Here is a 25,347-nt window from a genome sequence, read left to right on the forward strand (position 1 = left end):
ATCTGCCTCCCATATTATCTGTAAAATGGGTATTTCCAATTGTAAAAAGCACTTGAGGAACATGGCATTGTGTCTGCCACAAACTGGGCATTTAGCATTGTGTTGCCCACCTGCCCCCCACTCTCTCCAATGATGAAGAGCAGGAGGAAGAAATATCTGGCTCACCAGGACCCTAAGAGGAAATCAGCTGCTCATCCAGATAAGAGTCAAAGCATAAAACTGGAAGAGGGTCTTGGGGCAAGCAGAGAACCATGTGGTTCATCCTGCCCGTGGGTTTGATGGCCACCACCCTTGCGATTGCTCCTGTCCATTTTGACAGGTAAACCTCACTGCCCTGTGCTCCTGTCTGTGTCCAGGATTACAGTTTACATTTTCCATGTTTTGCATTCTTAAAGGGAGAAGGTGCTGCGCGTGAAGCCCCAGGATGAAAAACAAGCAAGCATCATAAAAGATTTGGCCAAAACCAACCAGGTAAGGCATTTAGGGGAATAATTTACCTTTCATTTCTGTTACCTAAAGTCTGCTTCTTCTGTATTTTATTTTTAAAGCCCACAGAGCTACCAGAGACAAAGATAGGGGCATATGGCAGGAGATACTTGGGAACTCAGCCAATTGAAGCAAGATGCCACTTTCACATCTTTGTCAGGGCCTCTTTCCCTCCCTGCTAGTCTCTGGCCCACTCCATTCTCACTCTCACCCTGACCTCCACCAGTGGCATAATTTCTGTTAAAATTGCAATAACATCAAGGTACTGGCTGACTGGTAGCATCAAGGTACTCATTGATATCAAGATGTAGTCCTTCCAAAGAGTGGATCTATTTTAAAAGGAAACAAAGTTAGATCAGTTTTGTAAAAATTCAACAGGTTAACATGATCATTTTATCATTCATTCACCTGCTCCTGTACACAAGGCACACTGCCAGCCACCTTACATACATCATTTCAAATTTTCCAACAAATTTTCAATGACAGAGTCATAACTTAATCCATTTAAGACAAAAGAACTGGGTTCAGATCTCAACCCTGTGAACATACTAGCTCTACTACCTTAGGCAAATTATTTACTAAAAAAGGAATTTGCCTCCCATACTATCTGTAAAGTGCATATTCCCAATTGTTCAAAAACAGTAAATTAAATGACCAAGATGACACATCAGATTTAAAACCAGAACCAAGTCTAGGCTTTATTCTAGCCACACACACCCTTAACTTCACATCAAATCAATCAAAAGTTCTGCCTATTCTCATTGCCAAGTATAGCTCTGTGGCCTTAGGCAAGTTACTTAACCTCTATGCATCTCAACTGCTTCCTCTATAAACTGGGGATAATAATCATACCTACCTCTTATGCTTGTTATAAAGACTAAATGAGATAATATTTGGGTAACAGTCAGAAGTGGGCATTGCCATAATAAGCTTCCAAACTGCCAGCCTCTGCAGGCTCCTGCTCCTCCACCCTCTTTCTTGCCCTTTGAGCTCCATAAACACCAAAAATTCACCCACACTGGCCTCGCACACATTCTGAGGGAGGAATGCATTGCCTTTTCTACTTGGCTAACACCTTATTCTTCAAGACCCAGCTCTGGCAAACATCTCGTGCAGGAAGGCTTCTCTGTCCATCAACTCTCATGACCCAGGTTAAGTTGCTTCTTGTGCTCCTGCAACACCTTGTACTTGCCCCTGGCATGGGTCAGCATGCTGGGAATGCACAGAAGGCTCTGTCTCCCACATTAAACATCTTGCTTCTTGTAAGCCCTTTGTTAGCCTCTACAATGCTGACACCCAGCTCTGTGCCTGGTGCTTAATAAATATTCATCAAAGTTCACCGAGCCCTAAACTTTTGCTCCCGTTACCCAGTTAGAACAGAGAAGTTGCTAGTATGATTATATGGCCCTGCCTAACTTGCCTTTAAATCATACTGTATCTCACATATCTCCAATTCATGCTATAACTATAGCTTTTTGATCAAAATAAACCAATAAATATTGATTGGCTCATAGCAGCCTCATATCAGCACATAACTGATTAACCCAGAGGTAGAGTGGGATTCACCTACAGAACAGCCAGGTAGACTTAGATACATGCCTACAGGAATGGTGTGATGGGTGGAAATTGAGCATTTCCTTCACATTTCCCAGGCTGGGCAGCTGAACTCCATTTGGTTTCACAATTGAGTATGATTTTGAACAAGAACTTGAATCTTCTCAAAATTGTATTAATCTGAAAGCTATCCTTCTGGGCCCATTCACCAAATTTTTGAAATTCTCAGCTATAGGAAGAAAAACAGCAGGGAATCAGCAGTAATTAAACACCTGAATGTCCCAGACCTCAGACCCATTTCACAGTCTTCACAACACTTCCAATGGAGTCCTGTAAGCCCCAATTTTTAAAGGACATAGCTGAAACTCAAAGAGTATTAGTAATTTGCCAAAGCGCACACTGCTAGAAAAACGACAGGACTGGGATTACACCTACTATTGACACAAACTTGACAGGAATTCCAGAGTTTACAGGGACATGTGGTTTTGAGGACTGGATGCAGTGTGGGGCAAAAGCAGGGGGATATTTTTAATCATGTTCCCAATTACAGACAGTTACTCTGGCTAAATCTATTAAGAAAAACCCCAGTCAATCCCAAAATGGTGGAAGCAAACAGATTAACCAAAAGCTGCTCATTTTTTTGCATTTACAGACACCATATCCTGAAAAAGTGACCAGGGCAGATGGTTTCTTTCCCATCCCCTAATATTCAACAGTTCTTAAATATATTTGCAAAAAGCTCATAAGCTTCTTAAAAGAAGGGCCCATACCTTAATCAAATTGAACCCTAAATTCCTTTTGTGATGTATGGTACATAGCCTAACAGATACGTGTTGGGTCAGCAAATAAACCACTGTGACTAACAACTTACCTCCACAGCTTGACTTCTGGTATCCAGACGCCACCCACCACATAGCTGCTAACATGACAGTCGACTTCCAAGTTAGTGAAAAGGAATCCCAGTCCATCCAGTCTGCCTTGGAGCAAAATAAAATGCACTATGAGTAAGTCCTATGCAAATAATCAAATGTGTCAGATATTCATACTTTGGGAGTCTTGAAATTGATTTTTTTTTTTAATTGGACCAAAGTTCACTCTGTGAGCAACAATTTACAGTTCCAAACAGACTATTGAAGCCTGCTAATGAGATGAAGAGATCAAAAGTGGCCACTCCACTGCATCTTATGTTTGCTCTGATCTACAAGAATAACAATTACCTACATCTGCCATCTCTACAAGCCAGGCCCTGGTAAGGACTGAGTGCATGTGAGCAGGCACAGATGGCTTAGCCACACTCACCCCAGGCAGGTAATCAGCCAGAGCTCAGGTGACTTCCACCACATTCTTGTATTTGAAGTCTTACGATACACAAAAGGAGACCCAAATAACAGTGCTCGACTTTGAGATGTGGGAATATAAAATATATACTAAATAAAGAATTCTCTATGAAAGAAATTCTTCCTCAGAGATTGCAAAAGCAGTGCAATAGAATAAGACCTAAATCCAACAGGAGAGAATTCTCAAATGGCCAAAGATACAGAAATGAGTCCTTATGGTCCCAGAGAGAAATAAGAGGAAATCAGAATTTATTGAGCACCAACCATGACCAGGCACGTCTGGGCCCTGGGGCAATGAAGCCCAGTGATGAATATCACAAATCAACACATAATCTAGAAAACAAAATTTGTTTTCATACTTTGAAACATTAGTAATTTTCTGTACTAAGGAGTCCTCTGCCAACTCCCCCAGCCTTGTCACCCCAGAATTTACCTTTATTGAGATCTTCACTGCTCAAAACACTGCTAAGCACTAGTTCTTTCTCACTTGCTATTTCATGCCTACCTGCTACCTAACTTATTGCTAAAATTCAAAAGGCCTCCTCCTGGCTGGGACAAAGATCCTACAATGTCATATTTCAGAGCAGTAATTTACTGCCACTCATCACAATTTGATTGTACTTATGATACTGTTATAATAGCCTTCTTAAATATAAACTCTATTGAAATTAAGGAAAGGCATGCAAGACAAGTAAACAAAAATGCATTCTTTTTCCTGGCTTAATGGCTTAAAAAGTAGCAGGCTATTATTTGTGGTTGTTGCTGATCACCATGTTTTTGCTGTTTTTTCAAAGGGTTGTGAAACAAATACAGAAGTAAATAAATGGAGAGAACGTATTCAAAATTAACTTATGCCAGCTTTTAACCCTTTCTAATTAATATATGGATGTATGCTTTTCTATTTTTTTATAAATTATTAGAAATAGACCATTTATAAGTATACCTACAAGACTGCAGAAATTAGTAGTGTGTTATGGACTCTGCTTACCCCAAGGTTCAGCTGATATTTCAATTCTTTCATCTAAAAGAAATCTCCCCTCCACCCTATCTACCCCTTGGTGACTATCTTGATTTACTTCACAGCCAGGTTTTTCAAATGTATTGCTTCAATTATGACTTCACACTCTTCACTTTACTTCATTAATATAGACCTGACCCAGTTCTTTGTAAGAATTCAGCTAATTCTTAAAAAATATCTAGCCCAAGCTAAAATAAATTTTAGCTGGCCAATTTTATATAATTTGTTTGAACAGCAAGGTAAAAATGAAGTATTATGTTTTCCTAAATATCCTGGTAATATAGACCAAAAAGCTAGTTGCTTGACATGGTGGCATCAAATAAGTCCCATCAGCCCCCCGCCACCCCCTTCCCGCTTTGGTCCTCTAGGCTTCTCCTAGCCTGAAACAATTCTGACTCAAACAGAGATCTACATTCAGATCCTCACAAAAAGTGTGTTTTTCACTTTGTGTTACACCAAGATACTTCCTTGCTATTTGCATCAACAACGAAAGTGTTAAACTACCTATAAAAATTAGTTTATCTAATTAGGACATGATTTCTAGAAATTGGCCCAAATTAGCCACAGTTGTGGGAAAGCCACATAATTAAATAGTTACCTTCCTCAGAAATATAAATATGTAAAGTGATCTATGCAGACAAGAACTATTTAAAATCTTGTCTCCAAGTACTAATTATATAGATAATTTTATTTGCATATTAATTATATGTGTTACTTCATGTCAGTCAGTAACAGAAGAGGGCTCTAAGAACAGAAACATCTGGTTGGACCCAGGCACTAGCCTGAATAAAACCACATTAATAGGCTGGTTTGACACAATGATTTACTTAGACACCCTTCATTAGACAGTGCATATAAGCCACTATTTAGTTTAAAGCATCTGTGTGTGACATATTTTAATTTTCAGAAAATTAAATTACTAAGATTTGATTTTAAAGTAGCATGTTTGCTTCTCCTCTTTTTTACACTTTTACAAAATCATAAAAGGCTAAGTCTAAAAAAACAAATAATATGTATATACTAACATACATGAACAGACTGGTAAATAAGTGTCTGAAGGGAAGGAAGCACATACATCAGACAGTGCCTGAAGACACAGAAACCGTATTTAGACAGAGCAGTTAAAAACCCCACTGTTTGTACTAATTTTTAGATATTTGTATTTTAGATACATTTTAGGTTATCTTTTCTTTGATCAAAAGATAAAATTAGAAAATAAAGAGTTATTAATGAAAGGAATTCAGAAAATTATTAATATAATAGAACTCAAATGATACAATTAAGATCTTATTAAATCAACATAAGATTATGTGAGAAATGCAAAAGAGATCTACACTAAACTGACACAGTGATCAACACTTCATATTAATGTCTAATTACCAATATAATGTTTAGTCAGACACAAATTCATACTGCAAATATATACACAGTCCTATCACATAAGTATTTCAATCTAACAAATCATTCTCTTGACTCATCCCATTCATTTTTCCTTCTGCTCTACATTTTTATGCATTACTTGCCCAAGAGTACAACAGGTTATATTGATACCTGTTACAAATGTCAGAGATGTTGGTCATGGTGGAAAGCAGAACTCCGTGACAGATAAGAATGTGAATTTCAGAGTGAGGCTGTCTGGGTCCAGTCCAATTTAACCATGCATCAGATTTTTTTTTTCATATCATTAATCTATGATTACACGAGGAACATTATGTTTACTAGGCTCCCCCCTTCACCAAGTGCCCCCCACACACCCCATAGATATTTAACATTGAAAATTTATTTAACTTTTATCCACCTCGTTTTCATCATCTTTAAAGTAGTGGTTCATAGAAGCTTCATGAAGACTGGGACCATAAAATCATTCTCTGCCAGGTTTCTTTACTACTACAAGAAGAGGAAAACCAGTTATACAAATGCTTACATGAGTGCATGCGTGCACACTCACACATTCACACACACACACACACGGCACAACAGAGGATAACTAGAAGCTATCACCAGATGCTCTCTTTCCCTCTTATTGAATAAATTAGTGCCTTAACATTTATTATCCAACACAAAGGTATGACTCAAGTGTTGGGAAATCCATGTCAATAAATGTCGAGTTTGATATGTGGTAACCCATTTAGGGAGCTACTAGAACAAATGGGATCTTGTGTAAACTGGAAATCATGCTTTCTGAGTGACTCTCATCCTGCTGGTGTGCAGGCATGGGGAAAAAGGACCAGTCCAGACCAGTCCATAAGGCACCGTAACAGTGACTCTGCCTCCCTTCCCCAGGGTGCACACATACACACACACCGAGTCTATGGCAGTTGCATACACTGGCCCAAAGTTCTCCATTCCTTCTTTGTTACTGTCTAAAAGTAGCAGAAGGAGGGAGCCTTGAAATCATCAAAATAGAATTCATCTTGCCTCTTCCCTAAACTTCTTACCTGCTTTCTGACCTTGGTTCTGACAGGTTATATTGATACCTGTTACAAATGTCACAAGACTTCCCAGAGAGCTGGTCATATGGGCAAACTTTGCACAAGCCTTACTGCACAAGAAGACTAATTACAAGGCTGGGGACAGTACACAAGGATTTTGCCCCTTGTGATGGAGGCATTGTTTTATAACGAATGGTTCACAGAGTACTGAAGCCAAATATCTCTAGGTTCAAATACCAGCCACCGTATTTTACCAGTTGTGTCAGCTTCGGAAATCTACCTGACCTGTATAAAAATGGGGGTAATAATGTACCAATTAGTAGTGTTGATGTGAGCATTAAATGATAATATGTAAACACCATGTTGAGCAGAATGCCTGGCACATATGAAAAGCTCAACAAACATTAGCCATTTACATTATTAAAATAATTGTTTATCCTTTCACCAACATTTAGGAATTTATTTTAACAAATTAAGCAAATCTCAGAGTGCCAAAATAATATCTGAGAGAAAGTAATTTGGTTTCATCTGCTTAAGACTGGCTGTTGGTTCATGCAAGGGCTCATGAAAATAACATCTGGCCCTAGTTCTTAATTTCCAGCCTTAGGTTTAATTTCTAGTCCCTATCAGCAACAATCTGGCATGGTTCTGATGTCCTCATGCAGCTGCTTTGTGGAAAAGTCGTATTTCAGCTCACACGATTTTCTTTTGCTGCTGTTATCACAAGATCTAAATTGATATGTGTAAGTCTAAAAATATTCTTAGATACCAGCTTCCTGTGACTAATACTGCCGTAGGTTACAAATCAACCTCTGCGACCATAAAATTTCTCTTTCACCTCATTCCTCCACTTCCATTAATGCAGATTGAGCAAAAGCCACGTGCAGTTCTTTGGAGCTTAAAACAATTAATTATGTCTGTAGTGACCACCCAAAATATAACTTCCAACCTTCTTTGGCCTTATATGAGTTTTACTACAAAGTGTCCCACCTGATTCCAAATTTGTTGTCACAATGTTTTTTCTCAGAAATCCCAGGTTTATCGTAAGTCAAAAGCCAAGCATAGAGTTAGATATAATCTGCATAATAATGTGCTTGTCAGTGAAGTTAATGAAAATCAATATTCATGAGCAGTACTTGGTCTCATGTGCTAAAAAATCTCTAATTAGGAGTATACCTTCTTTATATTCTGCCTCCAAACTCAGATCAGTTAGTCAATCAGCAAGAAGGAACCAAGAAGAGTGGGCTCTGCCAGTGTCACAATTCATTATGACCGGAAATGTAAGAACTCAGAGTCAAACAACCACACACTACCAAGGCCCGGTTCAAGGATATGCTAGTCTGTGAAGGAGTCATCAATTTTGTGACAGAATTATACTGAGGTTCACTGGGAGCCTACGGCTCGCCAATCACTTCCCATCTTCCACTTCATTTCATTCTCATCACAATCCTGGCTGGCATGGTTGATCTCCCATTGTAAAAGTGAGTATGCATATGTAAGATAGTGATAATATTAGCAAAATAATATAATGTATGTAAAGCAGCACCTGGCCCATATTAAGCAAATAGATGTCCAAGTGAAAACGTCAGGCCGTTGCATGTGCCAGCCGCAGGATAGACAGAGGAGTGGTAGGTTCAGGGAGAGTCCAGAATTAGAGACACAAATATGGGCAACCATCAGCTCACCATTAAAGCCATGGTTTTAATGAGATGATAACTCAAGAAGAGATGAAAATACAGCAGAGGGTAGAGGTATAAGCCTTCTGGTCCCCAACATAACCCCCCAACGATTCTTCCTGCATCTCAGTTCTCCTCCTCCAAACCAGCCTACCCATTTTCTAGCTCTGTAACCATGGGCAAGTTATTTAAACACTTTGTGCCTCCATTTTCTCATCTGCAAAATGAGGGTATTAATCTCATGTGAAGATTAAATGAGTTAATGTACATGTGTTGTAGCAATGACTGGCATATGGTGAGTGCTTACTATTAGTGTTATTACTCAAGTTTTCCCTCAGCTTTCCAAGTGTGAGATGGTCAGTATATTTGTGCATAAGAATATCCATTGCTGCTCTTGTTGTGTGTATGTGAATATGTGTGCTTTGGAGAAAGTTGGGGAGTGACAGAATAGCACTGACCAATATCAATATAAAGCAAGCCAGTGTGCGATCTTAAATATTCTAGTAGCCACACTTACAAAGTAAAAAGCAACAACCGAAACTAATTTTACCAATATATTTTATTTAACCCAGTATATCCAAAGTATTACTTCGAAATGTAATTAATATAAAACTTATTTGTGAAATATTTCACATGATTCTATGCTAAGTCTTCAAAATCCAGAGTAAATTTTACACAACCAGCAATCTCTATTTTTGGACAAGCTTTATTTTTTAAGTGCTCTATAGCCATGTGTGGCTAGACTACCATGTTGAACAGCCCAGCTCTACATCAATGGGAAGATCTGAAGCCAGACACATGACATATCTAAAAGGGATAGTTGGAGAATAATGAAGAAATGGGGCAAACTTGATCTAAGATAGAGAAAAAGGAAGAGGAATTTTCTGTAAGTGAAAGATAACTTTTTCTTTCTGTGGTAAATGTATACTTTATCATTTTCCTGTCAAACAGAATCTTGATTCATGATCTGCAAAAAGAGATTGAGAAACAGTTTGATGTGAAAGAAGATCAGCAAGCACAGCTATGCAAAATACAATAACTGGGACAAGGTACAGAGTAAAATGCCTGTACTTTAAAAAGAAATGTTACCTTCAACATTTCTTGTAATTTAGTTTTCTTTTATTCAAATTTCTCAAAATTGGTTTTGCTCTTAAGATTGTTGCTTGGATGGATAAAATGGTGCAGAAGCGTCCTGAAATGGTCTCTCATATTAAGATTGGAACTACTGTTGAAGATAACCCACTATATGTTCTCAAGGTAAAAACAATTTAAGAACTACTGTTTCTTATTATGGTTGAAAAATATGAGTTCAAAAGTTACTTTGTGACACAATAAGCTAATTCTGAGATAATAAAAAGTCTTATTTTTTTGAAGAACATATTGTAAACACCCATTCAAGAACAGAAATGACAGGTGGTTTTAGATGGAACCAAGAAAATCCCTGAGTAAACCATTTGTCAGACACAGTGGGCAAACCAAGACGAGTATTTTGTTCCATATCTTTATTATAAGAGTTTATTATGTCCCTGATGTATGAAGCAGTTTTCCATCCATTAAAACTCAGTGAAACTGATGGCTAAATGTCATAAAGAAAAGAGACATTTAAGTATCACAGAATCATAGGATCCCGGAACAGTAAGTGGGGCACTTCCACCTGTTATTGATGGAGAATTCCCTTCTATAACCAGGCTGACAACCGGCATTCAGCTGCTGCTAATTTTTACATCCTGAGATGCTCCTAAATTTTACATCCTAAGATGCTCCCTGATGCATCCCCTTACTACCTGGGAAGCCCTTCCTTACCCTGAATTCTCATCCACTCATTCTCTCCAACCACCCAAAACAAATCAAAGCTCTCTTCAAAATGACAGCCCTGCAAATACCCAGCCACTATTCCTCTTCCCCTCTGCAAACACAACCAGAAACTCTTTTCCATTTCAGGCTAAGCATCCTGTTTATGAAGCCAGAAAAATAATTATTTTGTGACTTTAACTCTAAAAGCAACTCTGATCCTAGGAGAAAGTTTTGAAAAATATACTGTGTACTAGATTATGAATTATGTATAGACATGTAAGGTTATGGTCATCCCTGAGAACAGTACGTGCATAAAAAGTTACTCATTCAACAGGGGACGGGGGAAAGAGTTGCTTTGAGAATATGAATGAGTTATTGGACAAAAAGGGATCAGTGTGTGAGTTCATGCAAAATAGTATCTCAAGCCTATTTTTAAATAGATTGGGACAAAAGAAGAAAGAAGAAAGGCTATTTTTATGGATTGTGGCATTCATGCACAAGAATGGATCTCCCCAGCATTCTGCCAGTGGTTTGTCTATCAGGCAAGTGAATTGGAACACACACAATTCTCCTTCCATTGTCAAGTCTCCAGCACTTCACTGAGCGGCAACACCCCTTTCCAAATGAGTGCAGTTCCACTTACCTAGAAGAGCCCACATCTGGTGCCATCAGGAAATAAATGCTCTGGATTTTACTCATCGTTGCAGTTTTTATAAAATTGACACCTTCCTTCAAACTCCTTGACTCCAGCTGACAGTTTATAAAACTAAAAGAAATTTTTTTTAGCTATAATATGGATTTTCTTATATTTAAATATGAAAGATCTGAAACTACCCATCTTACAACCTACAAATGTGGTCTTTCTTCAATGAGCTCAGAGCACAAACCTTTAGTTCCTGTTTAAATACTTAATTGGCCATGAATGTACTTGGAATTTTCCTACTTAAATTTCCTTTCTAAGTGAAAAATAACTCACTTATTTGTAAAGGCAAATCCAGTATATAAATTTGTTCTCACTCCACTGTATTCTGACCCCTACTATCTTTTAATTTTCTCTTTGCCGCCAGCTTTTTGCACACAACATGCTGATGGAATATGCATGGCAATGGCTGTCTGGGCTCACGTACTCTCACTAGGAATGAATCTTTCAGGGGACTGATTTATCCTGCGGTGTTTTAGCTCTTCAGCTGAGGACTGAGGGCTTCCCTTACTCAGCCCACAAAGGAACACACGAGAGGGTATAAGAAATCTCTTGGCTATTCACTATGTAAGAATTTGTTCTCCATGTAAGAACTTGTTTGTTATGCCTCAGAAGATTGGAGACTGATGAAAATTAGGCTTGGTGTGGATTAATGATTGTGCATTGAGCATTGACTCCCCTATACAGAATTTTATTGTTGTTAACAACCATTTGATCAATAAATATGAGAGATGCCCTCACAAAAAAAAAAAAAAAAAAAAAGTACACACTTCCAATGGTAAAATAAATAAGTAACCGGGATGTAATGTATAGCATAAGGAATATAGTCAAGATATTGTAACAGCTTGGTATGGTGATAGCTGGTACCTAGAATTGTCATGTATATAAATGTTGAATCACTGTGTTGTACACCTGAAACTAATGTAATGTAATACTGTGTGTCAACTACCCTTCAATAAAAAATAATTATCTAAAAAAAAAAAAAAGAAATCTCCTGGCTCTGGTACACACATACCTGGGAAACATTTTCCAAGAATGTTAAGAAAGATTTCAGGTAGCCATAGAAGTCCAGATAACTGGAGAAATTTCAGTCCAGTGTGAGGAAAAAAATGTAGATTGGTCAATTTAAACGCTTAAGTTTTTAATTAATTAAACTAAACACTTGACTTATTAATAGAGCATTTTAAGGAATTTTTTCTTTGATCCTGTTTAAAATTAATTTTTGAATCCTCTCCAATATTTATATTTTTGCTTATAATTTGTGCTTATCCCTATGCTTATCTTTACCTAAAGGATATAAGGAACAGACTCCATTTAAAACAAGTTGTACTGCCAGTTTTTCACTTGGCCTCCATTATTTCTATGAAACTTATCTTGCATGTTTCATTCAGAATGCTACAAGTTTTAATAATTAAATGGTCATCTAAAGAATGTTTAGATCAGTTAATTTCACTAGTCTGAATAAGTGTCATTTTTTTCTTTCATCTTTATGGGTCACCTATTTTTATGCAGTTTAGGGAAAATATGTTTGAAATCATGTGACTTTGGCCAAATGACTTAAGAAGTGATAGCTTTTACTATTATAACCACAGTCTTCCACAAACTAGCTAAAATGTACACCATATGTTAATTTTCTCCTACCCTTACAGGCAACCAAAACTTATGGAAAAAACAAAATTATGACCAAACTCCTGGACCAAATGAATTTTTATGTTCTTCCTGTGTTCAACGTTGATGGATATATTTGGTCATGGACACAGGTACTACTCTGTATTTACTGACTTTAATGCAGATTGATTGCTGTGCATTAAGTTTAAGGTTTTTTTGTTTAAACTTTAATTTCAGTTAATTCCAATTCAGAAGAGTATGTTTTTTAAAAATATCTCAATTTCAGACTACTGAAACAAGCATGATTTCCTAGTTGCAGAGGGACCTGACCTTGAAATAATATTAAGTATTTTTCTGCACTTGAAGCTAGTAATGTGCAAAAGTGAAATAAGGGAGTAATTAAAAAAGGAAATATGTTACAGGATATAGCAAAAGCATATTCTAGCTAAGAATAAAAGTCATTTAAAGACATTATGAACATATTGACTCCAAAGCAAAAGTCATTGTATTCCATCAACATGGGACAGAATTTGAGGTGGAACAACTGTATCAAAAAAAATATGCAGGAGTGACACGGATATCTGTTTATCTGTCTTTTTAAAGTATTCTTCATTGCCCTGATGTTGCTAAATAAGATTAATATGAAACTTTCAGTATTATTAAATTTATACTATACAGTAATAACTATATTATGATCATTACTATACTGTTATATTTATATATTATCACATCAAGTTCCTTTCTGAAAATTATGCTTCAACAGTCACAATTTAACTTGTATTATATCTGAATCTATAGATGGTGAAAGATAAAATGAAGTTATGATTTAAATTTTAGGCAACTTCAGAACATCATTGGTCATTTTCTATTACTGTGAACAAAACAACAGTTTTTAAAACTAACAGAACTTTTTTTATCAAGGTCTTGGAATGTTAATATAAAAAACAAAATTTCTGAAAATATTACAAGTTATAAGAAAACAATATAGTTTTCTTTATATGGGCCTCAGGTTAACTAGAAATATTTCAAATAACTGCAGAGAGAATCTGAAATGATCAAATTGAAAAATGCAAACTGATTTGGTGTAAACATTTCCATCATTCCATCCTACAGAACCGCATGTGGAGAAAAAATCGTTCTAAGAATCAAAACTCCAAATGCATCGGCACTGACCTCAATAGGAACTTTAATGCCTCATGGAACTGTGAGTAGCAGACTTGACCTCAAGGAAAACAGCTATAGAGTGCCTAGACACCAAATTGAGTTAAACTTTTTTCAGAGAAGATAGGTATTAACTGAGTGAGTGTTAATTTTCTAATCTAAAAAGTGAAAGATAATCATCACTATCATAGAAGTATTATGGATATTTTGTTATGTGGGAGAAAGAGGGGGATGGGGTTGTTTGTCAAACTATCCCTTACATAATATATCTAGCTTGGTAAAAATCAGGCACATTCCAGACAGGCAAAAATTTAGATAATCTGAAGAGAAGTCTCTGGTCCTGACTCTTCCTGGTCTGATAAAAGTTGAGAAATACTAGTGGTTAAAATGAACATATGGATAGTTCTTCAGATGTTTAGTGAAAAGAAACATCTGAGAAAAGGATTAAATATGGCTGCATGAGAGGTGAGACAGAGGCTTCCTCCAAAAACTGCATATAATACGAAAATATAATAAATACAACTAACCCTGAGAGAGCAACAGGAAAGAGGGCTGCGCCAGACTGCACACACCTGGAGAAAAGAGCAGACCTCACTGAACAGGGTAACGTACCAGAGCTGTGGCCTGGCAGGACCCGAGCCCCTCCCCCACACCAGCTCACCAGCGGGAGGAAGAGAAACTGAGCAAGGAGAGAGTGGAGACCTGGGACTGCTGAATACCTGACTGTGGAGATCTGCTGCTCTGGGAACAAAAACCTACATTTCATGGTACTTTCATCATACTCTTGTGATTAAGGGGTTGGAAAGCTGGGACAGATGGAGTTACTGGGGAGACTGGGATTCTGGCTGCTTGTGGAAAGTAGGGATCCATATCTGGCTGCTCTGGGACAAAAGTGTTTGGCCCACTGGTTCAGGCAGTGGAAGCATGCATAGCAGCCAGGAAGCAGGACTTTTTCCTACCCCCAGGCACCAATACCACTCCTCTGTGACCCCTGACATTGCTTCAGGGGCTGAGCAGCTCCAGAGAGTAGAGCTCCTGGACACCAGAGGGCACCATATACAAATATGAAATGCCAGAGGAACTTGGTCCAGAGTAAAATTATTAATACAACTCCAGAGAAAGATTTAAATGACATGGACGTTGTGACTCTTCCAGAAAGGGAGTTCAATATAAAAATCATCAACATGCTAATGGAGGTACAGAAAGATATCCAAGAACTCAGGAATGAATTCCGGTCGGAGATCCAATCGTTAAAGAACACAATGTAGGGTATTAAAAGCAGGTTGAATATGGTGGAGGAGACGATAAATGAAATAGAAACCAGAGAAGAGGAATACAAAGAAGCTGAGACACAGAGAGAAAAAAGGATCTCTAAGAATGAAAGAATATTGAGAGAACTGTGTGACCAATCCAAACGGAACAATATTCGCATTACAGGGATACCAAACAAGAAGAGAAAGAGAAAGGGATAGAAAATGTCTTTGAGGAGATAATTGCTGAAAACTTCCTCAATCTGGGGAAGGAGATAGTCTCTCAAGCCATGGAGGTGCACAGATCTCCCAACACAAGGGACCCAAGGAGGACACCACCAAGACATATAGTACTTAAAATGGAAAAGATCAAGGATAAAGACAGACTATTAAAAGCAGCTAGAGAGAGAAATAAGATCACATACAAAGGAAAGCCCATCAGGCTATCATCGGACTTCTCAGCAGAAACCTTACAGGCCAGAAGGGAGTGGCATGATGTATTTAAAGCAATGAAGCAGAAGGGCCTGGAAAAAAATATTACCTTATCTGGCAAGATTATCATTTAAATTTGAAAGAGGGATTAAACAATTTCCAGATAAGCTAAAGCTGAGAGAATTTACCTCCCACAAACCATCTCTACAGTATATTTTTGAGGGACTGCTATAGATGGAAGTGTTCCTAAGGTTTAATAGCTGTTTTTATACCACAGGTAATAAAACCATAGTAAAGAAAGTAGAACAGCTAACTACTAAGCAAATGCAAAATTAAATTAACTATCCCCAGAGTCAATCAAGGGATAGACAAACAGTACAGAATACGATACCTAATATATAAAGAATGGAGGAGGAAGAAAAAAGAGGAGAAAAAGAAAAGAACCTTTAGATTGTGTTTGTAATAGCATATTAAGTGAGTTAAGTTAGACTCTTGGATAGTAAGGAAGTTAACCTTGACCTTTGGTAACCATGAATGTAAAGTCTGCGATGGCAATAAGTACATACCTATAGATAATCATGCTAAATGTAAATGGACTGAATGCACCAATCAAAAGACATAGAGTCACTGAATGGATAAAAAAACAAGGCCCATCTATATGCTGCCTATAAGAGACACACTTTAAACCCAAAGACATACACAGACTAAAAGTGAAGGGGTGGAAAAAGATATTTCATGCAACTAATAGAGAGAAAAAAGCAGGAGTTGCAGTACTTGTATCAGACAAAATAGACTTCAAAACAAAGAAAGTCACAAGACATAAAGAAGGACATTACATAATGATAAAGGGGTCAATCCAACAAGAAGTTATAACCATTATAAATATCTATGCTCCCAACACAGGAGCACCTACATATGTGCAACAAATACTAACTGAATTAAAAAGGGAAATAGAATGCAATGCATTCATTCTAGGAGACTTCAACACTCCACTCACTCTGAATGACAGATCAACCAGACAGAAAATAAGTAAGGACACAGAGGCACTGAACAACACATTAGAACAGATGGACCTAATAGACATCAACAGATCTCTACACCCAAACACAGCAAAATACACATTCTTCTCAAGTGAACATGGAACATTTTCAAGAATAGATCATATACTAGGCCACAAAAAGAACCTCAGTAAATTCAAAAAGATTAGAATTGTACCAATCAGTTTCTCAGACCACAAAGGTATGAAACTAGAAATAAATTATGCAAAGAAAATGAAAAATCCCACAAACACTTGAAGGCTTAACAACATGCTCCTAAATAACCAATGGATCAATGACAAAACAAAAACAGAGATCAAGCAATATATGGAGACAATTAACAATGACAATTCAACACCACAAAATCGGTGGGACGCAGCCAAGGCCATGCTAAGAGGAAAGTATATTGCAATACAGGCCTACCTCAGGAAAGAAGAACAATCCCATATAAGCAGTCTAAACTCACAATTAATGAAACTAGAAAAAGAAGAACAAATGAGGCCCAAAGTCAGTAGAAGGAGGGACATAATAAAGATTAGAGCAGAAATTTAAAAAATCGAGAAGAATAAAACAATAGAAAGAATAAATGAAAACAAGAGCTGGTTCTTCAAGAAAATAAACAAAATAGATAAACCCCTAGCCAGACTTATCAAGAAAAAAAGAGAGTCTACATTCATAAACAGAAGCAGAAATGAGAAAGGAAAAATCACTACAGACACCACAGAAATACAAAGAATTATTAGAGAACACTATGAAAAATTATATGCTAACAAACTGGATAACCTAGAAGAAATGGACAACTTTCTAGAAAAATACAACCTTCCAAGGCTGACCCAGGAAGAAAGAGAAAATCTGAACAGACCAATTACCAGCAATGAAATTGAACTGGTAATCAGAAAACTACCTAAGAACAAAACTCCTGGACCAAATGGCTTCACCGCTGAATTTTATCAAACATTTGGTAAAGACCTAATATCCATCCTCCTCAAAGTTTTCCAAAGAGTAGAAGAAGAGGGAATACTTCCAAAATCATTCTATGAGGCCAGCATCACTCTAATACCAAAACCAGGCAAAGACACCACAATAAAAGAAAATTACAGACCAATATCCCTGATGAACATAGATGCCAAAATACTCAACAAAATACTAGCAAACCAAATTCAAAAATACATCAAAAAGATCATCCATCATGATCAAGTAGGATTTATTCCAGGAATGCAAGGATGGTAGAACATTTGAAAATCCATCAACATCATCCACCACATCAACAAAAAGAAGGACAAAAACTACATGATCATCTCTATAGATGCTGAAAAAGCATTTGACAAAATTCAACATCCACACCCAAAATGGGTATAGAGGGCAAGTACCTCAACATAATAAAGGTCATATATGACAAAACCACAGCCAACATCATACGTAACAGTGAGAAGCTGAAAGCTTTTCATTTAAGATTAGGAACAAGACAAGGATGCCCACTTTCCCCACCGCTATTCAACATAGTACTGGAGGTCCTATCTATGGCAATCAGACAACACAAAGAAATAAAAGATATACAGATTGGCAAGGAAGAAGTCAAACTGTCCCTGTTTGCAGATGACATGATATTGTACATAAAAAACCCTAAAGAATCCACCCCTAAACGACTAGATCTAATATCTGCATTCAGCAAAGTTGCAGGATACAAAGTTAATACATAGAAATCTGTGGCATTCCTATACACTAACAATGAACTAACAGAGAGATAACTCAGTAAAACAATTCCATTCACAGTTGCATCAAAAAGAATAAAATACCTAGGAATAAACCTAACCAAGGAAGTGAAAGACCTATACCCTGAAAACTACAAGACACACATGAGAGAAACTGAAGAAGACACCAATAAATGGAAACACATCCCGTGCTCATGGATAGGAAGAATTAACATTGTCAAAATGGCCATCCTGCCTAAAGCAATCTACAGATTCAATGCAATCCCTGTCAAAATACCAAAAGCATTCTTCAATGACCTGGAACAAATAGTTCTAAAATTCATGTGGAACCACAAAAGACCCCAAATAGCCAAGGCAATCCTGAGAAAGAATAAAGCTGGAGGGATTTTTCTCCCCAACTTCAAGCTCTACTACAAAGCCACAGTAATCCGGACAATTTGGTACTGGCACAAGAACAGACCCATACACCAATGGAACAGACTAGAGAGCCCAGATATAAACCCAACCATACATGGTCAATGAATATATGATAAAGGAGCAATGGATATACAATGGGGAAATGACAGCCTCTTCAACAGCTGGTGTTGGCAAAACTAGACAACTACATGCAAGAGAATGAAACTGGATTATTGTTTAACCCCATACACAAAAGTAAACTCAAAATGGATTAAAGACTTGAATGTAAGTCATGAAACCATAAAACTCTTAGAAGACAACATAAGCAAACATCTCCTGAATATAAGCATGAGCAACTTCTTCCTGAATGCATCTCCTTGAGCAAGGGAAACAAAAGCAAAAATGAACTCATGGGACTACATCAAACTAAAAAGTTTCTGTACAGCAAAGGACACCATCAACAGAACAAAAAGGCATCCTACAGTATGGGAGAATATATTTGTAAATGACATATCTGACAAGGGGTTAACATCCAAAATATATAAAGAACTTACATGCCTCAACACCCAAAAAGCAAATAACCCAATTAAAAAATGGGCAGAGGATATGAAGAGACACTTCTCCAAAGAAGAAATTCAGATGGCCAACAGACACATGAAAAGATGCTCAACATCACTAGTCATCAGCAAAATGCAAATTAAAACCACAGTGAGATATCACCTCACACCAGTAAGGATGGCCAGCATCGAAAAGACTAAGAACAACAAATGCTGGCGAGGATGCAGAGAAAGGGGAACCCTCCTACACCATTGGTGGGAATGTAAGCTAGTTCAACCATTGTGGAAAGCAATATGGAAGTTCCTCAAAAAACTAAAAATAGAAATACCATTTGACCCAGGAATCCCACTCCTTGGAATTTACCCAAAGAATACAACTTCTCAGATTTAAAAAGACATATGCACCCCTATGTTTATCACAGCACTTTTTACAATAGCCAAGCTATGGAAGCAACCTAAGTGTCCGTCAGTAGATGAATGGATAAAGAAGAGGTGGTACATATACACAATGGAATACTATTGTGCAGTAAGAAACAGATTCTACCATTTGCAATCACATGGATGGAGCTGGAGGACATTATGCTCAGTGAAATAAGCCAGGCAGAGAAAGACAAATGCCAAATTATTTCCCTCATTTGTGGAGTATAACAATGAAGCAAAACTGAAGGAACAAAATAGCAGCAGACTCAGAGACTCCAAGAATGAACTATTGATTACCAAAGAGGAGGGGTGTGGGAGGGCAGGTGGGGAGGGAGGGAGAAGGGGATTGAGGGGTATTATGTTTAGTACACTTGGTGTGGGGGATCACATGGAGAACAGTGTAGCACAGAGAAGGCACATAGTGGATCTGTGGCATCTTCTGCACTGATGGACAGTGACTGCATTGGGGTATGGGTAGGGACTTGATAATATGGGTGAATGTAGTAACCACATTGTTTTTCATGTGAAACCTTCATAAGAGTGTATATAAATTATACCTTAATAAAAATAAGTAAAAAAAAAAAAAAGAAAGAAACATTTGAGGCAAAAGACCTGAAAAAAGTTTAATGGAAATGCAATGATAGGCAGATGACCCTGTTATTGCTGCATAAATGACTTTATCTTTTTATACAGTCAAGGAGGAATTACCACTACCCCAATTCAAAAAATTTTTCTTTACACAAATTTGTTGAAAATACAGCCTCAGAATTTTACTCTATTCTCCATAATGAATATGGTAATAGCAGCTATCCTTCACTGAGAGCCGCCTGCTGAAACAGGTTGAAAAAACTCAGGCTCAAAGAAGGTGATTTACACCAGTCCCCGGTGAGTTAGAGCTGGGGTTGAATTGAAACGGATCTATCTGGCTCCAGGCCCCGGGCTGCTTCTGATGTATTATTATTCCTGTGACCCTGGGAAATTTCACAAAGGAAAATAAATAAGGCTAAGAATAGTCCAGTGGGTTAAGTTTGTTCCACACTGAGTTGTGTGTACAAAGCTACTGCAGTGGCTATGACACCAGAGACACTGAGGCAGCCCTACAAGCCTGGGAGACTAAAGTGTTTAAAATATTTTGTGAATTCGCACCAGAAAAGGAAGGGGCTATACTGATGGAGAGCAGACTGTGATCTACCCATTTGTGTCTTCTACAGCATTTCCCAACAGTAAGGACCCATGTGAGGATATCTATCGGGGCCGTGCACCAGAGTCGGAGAGAGAGACGAAAGCTGTTACTGACTTCATTCAAAGCCACCTAAAATCACTCAAGGCCTACATCACCTTTCATTCCTACTCCCAGATGCTACTGTTTCCCTACGGATATACAACAGAACTGCCACCTAACCACGAGGACCTGGTATGTAGAAAGAAGTTTGTGGTTCATGCATTGACACCACCATGGACTTTCAGTCTGTTCTTCATTAACAACATGGGTTATGTTGAAAGAATTTCACATTTTAATACCAAAGAAAAGAAGTAATGAAGTTTTCTTTAGAGTTATAACCATAATCCTTCATTTTTCATGTGATAAAAGTATAGAGATGATTCTAAAATAAAACCAGTGGGAAGAAATGTCTAGACAATCCAGGGTAGAACTGCATCACTACCCAGATCATTACATAGTTAAACATTTACTATGGGTCATATTATAAAACCACACACAGCAAAAGTCTAACAGAACAGCAAAGATATCTGTGATTCTGTCCTTATGACACCAGGTTTAAGAGGATCCACTGGATTGTTACCCTGGTGACCAACTGGGAAATGATATTATTTTACTCTCTAAAGAAAGATGAATGTTGGAGAAGCTTCCTCACTAAATGCAATCTTCCCAGAATTCTGATTCACTAAGCATACCTCTCCCTTTATATGAAAAATAATCATGTTAGCTTTAAAAAAAAAAGCCCTCCACATACTGAGTCCAATGAATCACAAGAACTGGCAGTGTGAATGACTGAGTATCCATAAAAAGGAATAAACGATTTTAATTGCTGTAAAAAAAAAAAAAGAAAGAGAGCTGATAAAGTTCTCTATCCCAGATCCCACGTGGGCTGGCAAATGTAACATACTCAGTAAAAGATGTTGTTCAAATGCTACCTCATCAAATTTTTAATTTTTATAAAGAGGTCACAATTGTCATTCTCACTTCAGTCAACTGAATTCAGCACAACTGCATTTCATTTGAGTTGGGGCAGAGATTTGAACCAGTCATTAAAATAATTTATGTGTATACAACAAAGAAAATATACAAGCAAAAGGTAGACCACAGAGTCATCTATTTATTTGGTTGAGAATCTGAACCCATGAGTTTGATTAATTTATGCAAAGATATAGCAATGCAATTTCAATCTGCCCTTAGGAAAATGGTATTATGGATTAAAAATTAAAAATAGACTCAATCCACTTTGAGTAACGTAAAAGCTGTTACTCAGCAACTAAAGTGAGTAAGAAAAAATTATTTCTTTGTTACACATGTTTTACATATGGACTAAAATTAAAATCTTCATTTAGAGTACAAATATGATAGTGACTATATTCCATTACAGCTCATTCCTCTCATCATTCCCAACAAAAAACACTAATATGTATTAAAGGTCATGAAATGCCACTCTGGAAGAGAAACTCTAACAGAACTATTTTTAAAAGGAGCCAACCACCTTCCTGCCTTTGGCGTGCTAAAATGAGATGCGGAGAAAGTCCTACAGCAATGCGGGCCATATAAAGAAAAAGGAAGGAGGAACATGGGAAAAATGGACTTTGGAAAAGACAGCTGCCTGAAGCCAAAAACAATCTGAGAGGAAGAAGAAAGAATATGTTTTCTAGGAGGAAGGAAGGGAGGAGAGAAAAGAAAGGGTAGAAACACAAAATGAGACAAGATATTACTGTTTATAACTGATATCACATTTAGATCTTCACAATGACAATATTTCTTACTGAAAATAAATTTCTCATTTAACCATGTATTTTGATCTTCAAATGCAAAGAAAACTGGTAACACTGACTTTTTTTTATCTCCAGTAAATTAATGGCATTTACATAGCATACTATTATTCCACTCTAACTTCCCTTTCTCTCCTGGCCAAAGTTGCAAAGATTGGCACTGATGTTCTATCAACTCGATATGAAAGCCACTACATCTATGGCCCAATAGCAACAACAATTTGTAAGTCTTTCCTTACTTACTGTGTCATTTACCCTAATTCTTTTTTAAAAATATTGAAGAAAAATACAGAATTTATAAATTAGGATTAAACACCTGGAGTTTGAACTTTAGTTTTAACAGGTAATTCTGAATTAATATGTGAATCTAGGGCACAGATCCTGCCCTTCTGGGGAGTAAGATTTTTCTTAAAAAAAATTACACTGAACTTTTATAAGGTTATAAGGTCAACATTGTTATTAAGTCAAGATGAATTGACAGTTGAATTCATCCACCTTCCTGTTCCCCATGACCAACAATATTTTATCCTCACAGGAACTAACAAGAGTCACTTTGGGCAGAATCGATACTTTTGTTTAAACCATTTAACTTAATCGGACTTTTCCTTCCTTGGCCTAGTCCCCATGCAAGCAGTCTTTCCTGAGTCCCTGGTGGAAAAATGGTAGACCAGCAGTTTCAGCCCTGTCAAACCAGCTTCCTGTCCCTCGGACCAGCCCTTTCCTACTGTATTCAACTGAAATGTACATAGTAAATTAAGAAAGGAGGTCATAAGGTTCTAGTTTCGTTGCTTTGTTTCAGTGTCTCAGCACTACTTCTCACTTTTCACTATTTTTACACTTCTTTGTGTGTTTTGAAACATTGACTTAGATTTCTTACAAGTCAAGCACTGCTTAGCTCTTGATTTTTACAATCTCAGTTAATCCTCACAAGACCCTATGAGGTGGGCAGTGCTCGCAACTAGTTAAACTGGGTTCAGTCCCAGGTTTTTTAACAAAACCAACACCTATGATCTTGACCACTGTGCATACTGCTTTCCCATCTGGTTTTTCTAACTGGCTTTTCTATTTTGATGCAATGAAAAGAAATTCATCTGATTTTCACCAAAGACTATTAATTCACATCTTAGAAAATGAGATCATTTATGCTCTTATAGCAAGATCACACTGATCCTAGTTTGGAAATACTATAGTAAAAATCACCTTTTCTCCAAACCATTTCTGAGCTTCAGTTCTTAGGCCCAAAACTTACAGAAAATTCCCAACGAAACTGCTTACAAAACCTTAACTTCCTAAGAAAATTCAATTCCTCAAAGGCAATTCTTTCTGATTTCCTCTCAGATATAGTAATATCTAGCACAGTGCAAGACACAGAATAACAACAGAACTAAAATCCATAAACTTGCTCAATGAAAATGGTGCCCTGATTTATCCAAAAGAGGGAATGTGGATTGAAACTGCAGACTAGACTTGATTTAGCCTGCATCACTGTCTAGAGTCATGATATCCAATGTTTTTGGCATGCTGCTATTTCACTTTTGAACATTTCATGGACAACCCACCCTCACCAAATACACATGCTCATATTCATTATGCATTTAGAATTTGTTGGATGAGAAAAATATATGTGCATATGAATCCATGGATTCCCTGTGATACCCTACCTGGCCATACCTTATAAATCACTTCCAAATCTATGCTGAAAGTATAAACTTGGAACTGCAAGTCTATACCCTTAACAACTACTATGGAATTTGAAAATGCCACAGTTATCACATACAGCTTCTAGAGCCCACTTATCGGAAGCTTCTTTGGTGGTGGTAAAAAAATGACTCAAAAAAAAAAAAAAACAGGCAAGTTCCATTCCTAGAGAACATTCACTAGCATTCACCTATCAGCCAGTTGTTGTTAAAGGGCTAAGAGAAAGTACAAGACCTGCATCCACCTAGATCTTGCTGCAACATAGCCATGCCAGGGATTCATTACATCTACAAGTGATTGACAACAAGATTTCAAAACAGATGATACACCCAGATACATATGTATCTGAACAGAAAGTGAGCAAAATGAAAAACAAAAGAACAGACTAGAAAACCAGTTTAAAATGGTTATTTTAAACTCAGTAGATATGAGAAATAGCAGGACCAGATAAGCCACTCAGACACAATGTAAGAGCAACTCACATCATAAGCAGAAAAACACACATATTCTTGGCAGCAAAGAACAAAGGTTCCAAACAGGAATAAACTTTGCAAATGACAAATAGAGCATCAAAGTATTATTACTCTTACACTTTCCACATATATATATGTATATAGCAGCATGCCAAAAATATTGGATATCATGGCTCTATAATATATATATTATATATGCAAATTATGAGCATATTTCAGCTATGAACGGCATTGTACCACAATCATTTAATAAGCAAGAAATCATGGAGTGCCTACCAAAATCCTACAAATGTGGAGCTTTGAGAGGTAGGTTAGAAGGGTTACAACAAACTAAATGCTCTCAAGGAGCTACACAATAACTTGGAGGAACAGATATCCAAAGATACCATAGCTCCATCAGGTGTGACTTCTATGTCACTTTCAAGGTGGGAGGATAGGGTGAAAAGGAGTTACTATTCGGAACAGCCATGTAGCAGTATTTTTAAATTTCCTTATTACCAGTTTTTTTGAAGGAATTCAGATTTAGAAAGAATTGCCTCTTCCATACAGGGTTGCAGCAGCTTGATAGATGTTCAAAATTTTCAGGAGTGACTGCTTTAATAAAACATC

At 37.2% G+C, this 25,347-nt stretch overlaps 1 protein-coding gene across 1 annotated transcript in view; it reads left to right on the forward strand.

Moving 5' to 3' along the window:
• The first annotated feature begins 206 nt into the window (after positions 1-206).
• CPA3 (carboxypeptidase A3) overlaps positions 207-25,347 on the forward strand; it is a 33,252-nt gene continuing 8,111 nt past the window's right edge. The window contains 11 exon segments of the mRNA XM_057499025.1: positions 207-319; positions 396-471; positions 2,920-3,044; positions 9,455-9,511; positions 9,513-9,552; positions 9,659-9,760; positions 10,738-10,839; positions 12,647-12,757; positions 13,719-13,809; positions 20,782-20,986; positions 22,708-22,790. Of these exon segments, the coding sequence (XP_057355008.1) occupies positions 252-319; positions 396-471; positions 2,920-3,044; positions 9,455-9,511; positions 9,513-9,552; positions 9,659-9,760; positions 10,738-10,839; positions 12,647-12,757; positions 13,719-13,809; positions 20,782-20,986; positions 22,708-22,790 (1,060 nt within the window). The 5' untranslated portion in view covers positions 207-251.

This window comes from Manis pentadactyla, chromosome 1 (assembly GCF_030020395.1).
Source record: "Manis pentadactyla isolate mManPen7 chromosome 1, mManPen7.hap1, whole genome shotgun sequence".
NCBI lineage: Eukaryota > Metazoa > Chordata > Mammalia > Pholidota > Manidae > Manis > Manis pentadactyla.